This window comes from Perna viridis, chromosome 7 (assembly GCF_037379345.1).
Source record: "Perna viridis isolate PV_CMFRI_1.1 ecotype Kerala chromosome 7, ASM3737934v1, whole genome shotgun sequence".
Classification (NCBI taxonomy): Eukaryota; Metazoa; Mollusca; class Bivalvia; order Mytilida; family Mytilidae; genus Perna; species Perna viridis.
This window is the reverse complement of record NC_142451.1, coordinates 11,380,667-11,391,774: the sequence shown is the minus strand read 5'-3', so window position 1 is coordinate 11,391,774 and position 11,108 is coordinate 11,380,667. Positions and strand designations below refer to the sequence as shown.

Here is an 11,108-nt window from a genome sequence, read left to right as displayed (position 1 = left end):
TTATTATTATCACCATTAATACTTATGGGGTTCTTCTTTTGATGACGTGTGGCGATTTTCGTTGTCAGAATTTATCCAAAAATGCAAAAAAAATGGCTTTTCGATTGTTCTAAATTTGGAAATCGCATCTATCCCAAAGAAGGATACTACAGACACTGTTAAGTCAGCTTCAAATTTAATCTTTTCCTACAATTAGAGATCGATGGTAAAGTTAAACTGTTGACAAAACTAAACGACAAACGCGATGACTTTTCATTCCGTATTCTCAACTTTCCCAAATAATCTGTTACGACATCCCTTCAGATAATCTGTTGCAACATCACTTCAGCACCTGCGTATGGAGTTTTCATATCACAACTCATACATTATGTCAGAGCTTGCCGTAACTATGCAGACTTTTTGTATCGCGCTAGACTTCTTACAATTAAACTTATGGAACAGGGTTATGTTGCTACAAGATTAAGTCATCACTACAGAAGTTTTATAAACTTGTGGATCGTTACGGTGTTTCCATCTGCACCATGAATGCTGGTTTGTCCAACGTGTCATAGTTTCCCTTTCCTCTTTCGTCTACCCTGGACTTGACTTTTTATGAGCAACTCGGCGGGTGTTTCTAGGAAAGCTGATCGAGCTAGGACGCTTACCCTACCGATACATCCTGGTCTATGCTCTCGATTTTTAGTGGAGGCCGAGTCGCTCATTTATTTTTGTTACTTTGTGTGTATAATTTCGGTTATTTTATTATCTTTGTTTTCTTTGTCTGGTTTCTATATCTGGTTTTTTACCCTGGATAACATTCCTTTGATTTCCGGTAGAATTTTGGTTCCATTGATTTTCAAGACAGAGTTTTCAAAAAATGTTTAAAATATTACCCCTACCCCTACAAAACTGGTCTCGGTATCAGACAGAATTCTCATTCGGAGCATACTTACATTGTAGAACTCATATTTTAGGCATTCATAATTAAATACATTTTTGGAATATTCTTTCTTGAAAATTAATTTTCCGTGGTTTATTTAGGTAGAAAATTAAATTATCGATCGAATGATTCCAAATTTGAGACGTTTAATGGGGCAATAACGTGTAGATTCGAGCCAGGTAATGCTTTATACGGACAGACAACTAGATTCCATTGGAATCTAGTTATGCTTCCCTCATAACTGAATCGTTTCGTCTACTGTAATGAATCCCATTTTATGGCTATAGTCTTTATTAAAGATCCTTCTAAACGTAATAATACTTCTTGAAAGCTGTAAATAATCTCAACTTCGAAACCTATAGTTTATAATGTTCAAGATATCTAACACACCCCCCACCCCACCAAAAATATAACACTAGAAAATGGTAGACTTCATACTAAAATTTCTGACAAAAGAATTTATGTTGGTTTTCTTATTGTTGATTTTCCATTTCCAGATGATTATTATCCTGAAGCACTCCCCTACGGTATGTACATTTCACAACTGGTTCATTTTGCTCATATTTATAATAAAATGTCAGATTTTAATGAATGTGTGCTTTCACGTTCGAAATGTTACAATATTTTGGTTATTGTACAGTGGGTAGGTATTAATATTTTGCATGTAAGTTATTAATTCGTAAGTGGCATCACAACATTTTTGATATCATTTGCAACATAAGGATATCCGAGGCTATCTATTTCTGTTGAATTACACAAGGATTTCAGAATCCGGATTTGTTATTACGTGGAGTAGAAACAAAGGCTTATACTATATGATGCGTATTATTGTACTCTTTAGGTACGAGATCACAATTATAACGAGTATAGTTCCTTTAAGTGTGCAATCTTGGGAACTCTCTTCAGCCTGAAATCACGTCAATTTCGTAGAACTGTTCATTCTGCACGGGAATCTCTTATCAAAAACTTTGTGCCATTATTTCTAGGATTCAACCACGTGGGCCATGCTGAGTTTGTGGAAAAACACACAACACCCACAGCAAAAACATTATTTGCTGGTAATCAAGATGATGTGGCTGTATTAGTCCTATACGGAACTTACATTTATATACAATAAAGTTCCTATCACCAGTTCCAGAAACGTACCTACAGTTTGCAAAAGAACAGACCTCTGGTAAAGTCCATGCTAATAGTCGGTTCCGATGGTGATATTATGAGTGTGCTTGGCCCGTATTTTGTAGACGGTCATAACAATGATGCATCAATTACGAAACGCATGTTTCAAACTAATGCAGAAGACATAAAGCAGAGGATTAAAGACGGTGATGTCTTAGTCGTAGACAGAGGTTTTAGGGATGCTCAAACCTTTCTTCAACTTAAATGTTGAAATGCCATGTTACATGAAAAAAGGGGAGAAGCAACACTCTACAGAGGATGCTAATTCATCCCGTCTTATCAATAAGGTAAGATGGGTTGTTGAGAGCGCCAACAGGCGAATTAAACAATGGCGCCTTTTAGACAAAGTTGTATCGAACCATTTTGTCCCTCACATAGGAAACTTTGTAATGATTTGTGCAGCTTTGATAAACTGCTTCCATGCTCATTTGATTAATAACTTCGGAAATGATGAACTGGGGCAAATAATGGTAGAAAGAGCACAACAACCAAACCGTATACAACAAATTGTAGAAGAGAACAATCTTATCAGGAAAAAGGCTATCTGTACAGAGGTTAACGGAACTGAAAATGTGCTAGATTTTCCTAGGCTAAGCTTACAACTAATCAGAGACATAACTATGGGTGTATACCAACTCAAGCTAGCGCCAAGGTATACAGAGAGTCATCTGTCTGATATTAACTATGTTCTCCAAACATGCAAGGATAGACCCAACTTGCTTAGAGTTAAATTGTCATCGAGACATTCCTCGTCTAAGATCTATAGTTTGTGGATCGAGTTCAGCGATGACGACATCACAGGCTGGTATTGTACCTGCAAAGTCGGTGCACGAGTTGTTCGGTGCTGTGCGCACATTTCTTCCACTATCTGGTATCTAGGGTATAGTAGATGGCAACAACAACCAATTCCGTCTTGTCGATTCTCCGACTCTATTATCAATGCTAGAGATATGAAACAGAGTCAGAATCAGAGAGTGATGGACCAATCGAGGATTGACATGTCAGTGATATTGATTAAGAATGCATATGCCAGTTTTACATTAAAGCCCCTTTACACATATAGGGGAAATACAATGGATTATCCTTGGTCTTTGATATATTCAAAACAAATCACTTTATTCTTGCAAACGAACTTATGGAGAGTAATAGGTTTCACCCGATCTGCCCGTATTGTGCTGTTTACTTCTGCTACATGTATACTATAATGCTATAAAGATGTTATGAGGAATTAATTTTCGGGCAAAAATTTTTTTTGTCTGTCCATCTGTTTGTTATGGGATAATTTAGTCCTATTTCGTTATTATTTCCATACATGTAATCCATACATAAAATATATCACAATAATGGTTCGTTGCTATGATAATTAATGGTTGCTATGTAATTTTTTGGGTAACTAAGGAAGACCTTGTTCCTAGGAATAGTTTTTTACAATATAAATTGGAGTTTATATTATTTTAGTAAAACTGATGTAATAAAAATACATTGTTTAACACTCAATAAAAATATATAGGCAACATGAAAGAAATGATAGTTGCCATGAGAATGAATGGTTGCTATGCAAAACAAATGGGTTTTCGGGGGAAAAAGTCGATTCTCTGTTGTAAATGCCATTTACAAAATCCAATTAATTACTCCACATTAAGGTAGTTGTCATATATTCTCATAACAGGACGTAATCCATTGATATTGGCCAATATCTGAAATTAAGAAGGGTTTTCCCAAAGCCTCATGGTATACATTAAAATCCGTTGCTAGGCAGTCAAAGATTTTCATAAACAAGAAAAAATTGTCACTTTGGAGGGCTACTATACCTTGCCTTTTAATATGGAATATATGAAGTTATTTGAAGAGGGGGCCAAAAACGGCCCAATTTGTACCTTGTCCTGTATCACAACCAGTCATGTCAAAGCCCTCCATTTTTATACATTGCTGATATTTGTCTCAACACATTTCAATCCACCGACCAAACATTAGATGTTTTGGAGTGGCTATGAATAAACAGTCAAGATCTGAATTTATGCCAAAAAAGCTGAGAAAAAACAACCTGGAAAGAAACCAAATGAGGAAAATACACCACTCCTTGCAAGTGGTTACTCCCTGCTTTGAATGTATTAATTTTGCATTTCAGTTAGTCTTTGATGACACACATTCTTGGACAGAAGTTATTTATGGAAAACATTGTCTGATTTTCCCTACATTGCGTTTAACCCAATCTTCAAAACTTGATGTTTGAGGACAAAGTCTTCTCGTTTCTTGTAGATTATATCTTTGATCTACTCGAAGGATGAAATCAAACATGTTGGCGTAATCCTGGCACCACGGATATCCTAGTTGAGCATATTGATAAGTTGTCAACTGAAAAAGGAAATTAAGTTAGTTTATAATAGTGACTGTACTTAAGCTAGTTATCATTATTATCAATTTAGATCGTAGATCAGAATTGATATAGCAGTCGCCAGATTTAGATTTTTAAAGCCTGATAGCATCTCAGTTATGGGTACACTACCGCAGGTAAATAGTCCCATTGACATACCCAACAAATGTTCAAATGCAGGTGGTTAGGTCCACTTTATGGGTATTTCTAATATACAAAATTTAATGCTATGTTATTTACGCCAAAAAACAAACCCAATAAACAATTTTATCTGCGAACTAAATATGCTGATTACCCTGGTTTGTATTAACCACGATCCAATTAAAAATAGTTGACCTCCGCCCTCTTACTTATCAGTACCTGTTTATTTCTATGCATTTACCCGAATAAATCAGTCGTTCAGAGTCGATATATTCAAGTAGCCTATTTATTTTTAGAAGCATAAAAACATATGCTTAGCAAGAAATGAAATCCTGCGAGATTATAAATAATTATCAATCATATAAAAGGAATGCTGAGTCGAATGCCAATTGGAAGGGCTGTCTTCAGGTATTTCATGCAGGCCCTGGTGGACAAAAGGGGCAGTGGTTACGATGAAGAAATATGTATAAAGAAAGGGATTTCAGGCTATTATTTGCCACTTATCTTTTGTACATTTTTTTACAAAAAGGTAGCATAACCCCCGAAACCATCCTGACGTATTTTTATTACGATTACCGCCTCGTGACATCAGAAGCTCTGAATTGACAAGTAAAATTAAAACTGCATAGCAATGCCATAGAAATTTCGATTGTGCATTTCTCGGGAATTGTGTCATTTTATTTTTGGTCTGGTGTTATTGGTTTTTGCAATAACCATTCTATCTGGCTATTTTAGCCACGTGTGTGTTAATTATAATAGAGCTGTAGGTGCTCCAGGACCTTAAAAGTGCATGGCAAATGTTTCCTGCGCAAGACACGATGGATGAAAATATAGTCTAAGACTTTATCGTTAATTCTAATGTATGTGTCTCTTGAACCAGATGCCCAGCGCTTTTACATGATACATAGGTGTCTATAGAATAACTTGCAGCACTTGAGCTATAAAGCTTATCAACTGAGAAATGTAGCTAGTTTACAGGAATATGTATTTAAGGATATGATTTATTTCAATGATTGTGGCTTAATTTTGAATGATTTAACAGACAGTGTCGACCTGGAGGTCGATAAACTGAATTTTTGTCACCTCCCCTCCTTGAATAACTTCGGCTTTGTTTGAATGCCATAAAAAGACACAACACAATATATAAATTGAAAAAGGCCATTTATTGTAAAATGGCGAAAACTAAGTATCAAAAGGACATCAGCAAAACAGAACTATACATACAGCGATTTACAATAAGTCTAGAATAACCTGAATTGTAAAAATACCGAAAGTACATACCTAACCCATGAATAATATCTGAGCTGAAAATCAAAGGTGAGGGGCAGATAAATTGAATATCAATTAGTAGTTTGTAGTTGGTAGCACTATGTCGGAGAGTTTTATGTTTATTGATCTAGGTGTTCCATGGTAACTGATATCGAATTTGAATATTGCGCAAACTGGCGCACTGCTACGATGCATTGTGAATTTTGATGTGTGTGTGGTTTTTAAATGTCCTTGGTAATCAGAAAGGTGAAATTAAAATTAAAACAAAGAGATCAATATTAACCATTTATTACAATAAGCTTGTGTCATGTTTGAATTCGATCCCCGTACTTGCCATTTATCCCATATTTGACGATTATTTTAGGTGTAAAAATTCAAACGATCGATATAAATTGATTCAGTACATGGGTACTTTGATTTGTATTGTACATGACAGTTCCTTATAGATAAGAACTGTACCTTTATTAAAAAAGAAAAAAAATGGGCGTTACACTTGAAATAACACAAACAATGTTTGTTGTTCAAATTAGAAATCATACTAAATTTCTCGGCCAATCTCGGCAATGCTCGGAATCAACGACATAGGCCGAGAAGTTGCGATTGGGTAGTTGCAAGCTTACCTTTCTCTCCTTGAAAGTTACCCCAGAATGTTTGGTCATGTATGCCGCCATTTCTCCGACAGTTAATTTGTCTCCACATATACTCAGGGTTTTGTTCAGATAAGAATCTTTATTTAACAGAAGAACACGGATTGCTTCTCCAATGTCTTCAACACTTATCATATTCAGCGGTGTGGTACCGGTAGGTATTACTGTAAATAATACAAGCTTATATTAGAAACAATACTTAAATCAATATTAAACTAAATTGATGAATATATGCATATACAAGCTACCGTCTGAAACGCATATAGTCACCATGGGCACTAATTATATGTGTTTTAAGTAATATGGATAGATCTACATTATTAACACTGCATGTTTTTTGTTTTTGTTTTGTTTTGTTTTGTTTTGTTTTGTTTTTTTGTTTTTTTGTTTGTTTTTTTTTTAATGCCATTTCTAAACGTCTTACTAAAAGTTCATCTTCTTGAGTCAAGAGTTAGTAATTTACGTCCCTTGAACTAAGCTTGACAGAACAAACGTGGACTAAAAATTTGAAGGATGCGAATGATAACATGGTTGTACATATATTAATAATGTAACTTAAGTGACCCTGGATCTGATCGTTTTTTTCCAGAAATTTCACTCATGTTTTGTCAATCATACAATTTTTAGCATGAAGGTTTTTTGGTTGACTCAAAAAGACAATTCTTTTATTTCTTTGAAGACTGTCTAAATTAATGCACATTTAATTTATGAAGTTCTTAGTAAGCTTAAACAAAATTAATATGTTTTTAAAAACTATAGAACATGAACATTTAATTAATTTATTAATCTCAAGCAAGAAAATCAGTTCTAGACCATTGTTAATTGAAAATAGTGTACTCGATTTAGGAATTGGAGTTTGGTACATAGATTATATAAGATTATACCTATTGCATATAACTAAGTAATTCATTTACAGTAAAAACATAAGGTTTATTTTGTAAGGTATGATATTATTTGATTTTATCAGGATTTTGCAAGGAGAAACCAACTGAAAAGAACAAAATTGATAAAAAAGTAATATCAGATACTCACCGATATCATAACATCCATCTCTATCTGTGAGTGGCCTTAGTGGTTTCAGACATCCAAAATAGTCCTCATACAAAGAAGGGATCATTATGAAACTAACTGGTAGTCCTATTTGTCTCATATACCCCTCGATCTCAGCCTTTGCTACTAAGTGCCGGCATGATATTCCAGTAATTTTAAATGAATGTAGTTGCGTACTGAACACGACATGTGGAACTTTTGCCGCAGAACATGCATCTGCTATGTTTTGTCCTTGTTCTATTTCATCTTCGACAAATTGGGGATTTGTAAAGTCTGACTTCGTTACTACAAAACATGCGTCAGCACCACAGAAAATATCTCTTAAAGAATTTGTGTCTTTCAAATTGTTTTGCACTACTTGTATATTACATTGTTTGACAGTTTGAACATTTGGGTCGTTTGTATCTACTGCTACTGCTTTGACTGTATAAATTCCAGTTTTGGATAAGGCACATGCAACAGCGCCCCCGATATCAGAGTCTGCACGAACAAGGACTAATGTTTTTGGCATCTGTAAAAATAATGAAAAACCTTTAACAAGTATACATACTTATTTTTTATTCGGCAAATGACCACATCCAGCCATACCATTTACCTTGAAAATACCGAAAGCATTGTCTTCTGTAATATTCACTTACTTAACTCGAGAGTATTCGTAAAAATAGAGAATAACAGATAGACGGACAGTAGCGATACACTCAATCGGAAATACCGAAGCCCACTTTCGGTCACACAAATAAAAACGTAGTCTGTTGTTAGTGTGACGGAAGTAGTTTCGAACTCATCGTTGCAGCTTCACGGGCAAGGGTATTAGTCTATAATCAAGACAGTAGAAAAAGTCTGATAGCAATGTCTGGGATCAACGTCATGCATGTATCAGCACATAAAAATAACTCCAATACATGCATAATCATTAAGCAAAATAAAAACTACAGTGTGTGTAAAATTACCCAAAGTATGTTTTTGTGATGCAATGTACTGCTGAAAAAAAAGTTCAACAAGTAAAAAGTCATATACAAAATTGTTATATATCTTTAATATGTATATAAACATTGTGCAAAGTTTAAATAATACTGGTTCAAATCTTTTTTAGTTATACATTACACAGCATATGTACCCTCGACAACATAAAGTGATAAAAAGTGGCTAATTTAAACATACTAATAATAAAATGTTGGAACTCATTAATTGTCAAATTCTCCATAATAAGAGATAGATATTTAAAGTATGTATGCATGTAAGCACTGTTATACTGGTTCAATACATTCCGAGAAACGGATTAAACAATGTATGTAGTCTTACACAAAGCGTGACGGACGGACGTACGGCGACCAGTGGCTAAATGTACACCTGTTTTCACTATTGGTGACGATGCTAACCGTATAAGCAGTCTTAAAATTATTATTTTAAGGTTACTTACATTTGTACCTTTTGTGTAAGCTAGTAAGTAAGAAGTGCACACAAAAATGATTTAATCCAGAGTAACAAATAATTTCAGTTAAAAGAATAAAACAGTTGTCTAATTAGACTTGGAAACCTCTGTTGATTTTTCACACTCGCACTAAAATTACCTAAAAACCTTCATTCTATTGAAAACCCCAAAATATTAAATTACTTTGATAATTATGTTTATTTAAATGCAGATATATTGGTATTATAATTTCTTTTCAAATTTGTAAAGGCTATTTAAATTTCGTGAACTAATATTTATAATGGAAGAAATCGTATTGATTTTAAACACCTAAAATGTGTAGCAGTAAACAGTTAACTTTTCTGTTGATACGTCTGTAGCTAGACAGTTTTAAATGGCTTTTACGTGAACTTTAAGTCTCAAGGAGAAAACAATAGGCGATTGCCTCCACAATCAAATATACAGCCCGACTAATACTTAAACACGATTATTTGTGCATAAACTGTAACAAACATTTCAATCCACATTGTACTAAAAAAAATAAGAAAATGACACATAACCTCTAAAATGTCAACTTACTCCGTCGTCTGATATGAAAAGTACGCTAATAGAGTATGATGTCACCGATCATATAAATATGTGTAGACAGCACTAAAGCAACAGATATACGTTAATGTTCAACTGGATGATAACAAACATCCTATGCTAAATTTGCAACAGAATTTCACATTTTATTAAAAAAAAAAAACAGAATTCGAACCAGCTGAGGAGTACGTTTCATTGCTAACGTTATATGTTGCAGCATAGACCTTTAATTACAGGTCTGTGGTTGCGGCGAGTGAAAATCATTTTTAGAAGCAAACTACATTCGTAATACTAGGTATTGAATTCGTTTAATTTTCCTACAAAAAAACAAACAAAAAAAACTCTTCGACTATTTAGCTGCTCTTCGACATTGTTACAGTTTCTTGCCCCTTTCTGTGCATTAAGGAAAGAAATTTTATGTACCTTTAACTGCTTTGATTTCTTACCTTAAAACCGATGTCGATCGTTATCCGTCTGAAAATTATTTTCTGCGTCTAGCAACGAACATAGGCGCATGCGTCGATTCACAGTCCCTTTTAAATGTATTGAGACTGATAGTGTGATACATGGATATTGATCTTATTTTTTTTTTTTTTGAAAATCACCAGGATATATGGATTATGTTAAGCCTACTTAAATGGAGATTAGCTGTCTTTCATTGTTGATTAACTAGTAAAAACAAGTTGGATTATTGTTTTTAAACTATTCTAGCTGTCGGGCTGTTGGATCGTTTTCTCTATACACTACTGACTCACTATGGTATATCATAAATCTAATTTTTGACACAGATCAGGGGCACCCCATCCCGAGCATCGGAGGAATATTCCTATTAATTTTAGGGAAATGAAAACCTAAAAAGTGGGATTATCTATTGTTGTAGTCTATCCGATCCCTTTAATGGCACATCTTTGTTCTACTCTTAATGATGCCTGTCTTTAACTCTATACCGTTCAACTTCCCTCAAATGGGACACAAGTACATTTTGGGCATTGTTATCGGCATAAATGTGCAGTTGGTGTGTTAAAACAACGCCAGTGTTTAAAAGAAAACTGATAGTCTACTTCATTTTATCAAAGGCAAGAAAGTCATTAGCATACCATGCATACAAACAGCAGAGACAGAAACGTTGACAAAACTTCCTCCGCACTGATCAATTAATTTTGTTTATAAAGAAATATTGATTGATTAGTTTTCTTTATTTCCCCCAAAAGATGGAATTTACAAAACAAGAAAAAAATCACAAATACTATACATTAGTCACTTGACAAAAAAAAGAAAACCACACACACATATATACACAAACTGATGTAAAACTTTTATACCATGTATATATGACTGTATTAAAAAAGATGATAATACTAAATTGTTGGTATGTTGCATATATTGAGTACAATAGACCTAATTGGATGTTAAATACTAATATTGAATCTTAACTCAAAAATTATTTTTCTGAAGTTAATGTGTAATTCATGTATGTGACCTGCGACGGATGCATTAGCTGGTACCATATATCAGTGTTCAATTCAATAGCAAATT

General features: G+C 34.1%; 1 protein-coding gene and 1 pseudogene across 2 annotated transcripts; one reads left to right on the top strand and one right to left on the bottom strand.

The window, feature by feature from the left end:
• Positions 1-1,416: 1,416 nt before the first annotated feature.
• Positions 1,417-3,092, top strand: LOC148611322 (uncharacterized; annotated as a pseudogene).
• Positions 3,093-3,733: 641 nt separating this feature from the next.
• Positions 3,734-10,134, bottom strand: LOC148611321 (nmrA-like family domain-containing protein 1). Of its 2 annotated transcripts, none has more exons than XM_088591760.1 (4): positions 10,019-10,134; positions 7,559-8,087; positions 6,500-6,690; positions 3,734-4,450 (listed from the first exon to the last, which is right to left on the bottom strand). In XM_088591760.1, the coding sequence occupies exons 2-4, from the start codon at positions 8,085-8,087 to the stop codon at positions 4,262-4,264; spliced, it is 909 nt and encodes a 302-aa protein (XP_088447886.1). In that variant the 5' UTR covers positions 10,019-10,134; the 3' UTR covers positions 3,734-4,261. The 2 variants fall into 2 exon arrangements, with proteins under 2 accessions (XP_088447886.1, XP_088447887.1); XM_088591761.1 differs by lacking the exon at positions 10,019-10,134 and adding an exon at positions 8,997-9,131.
• Between the last annotated feature and the right edge of the window lie 974 nt (positions 10,135-11,108).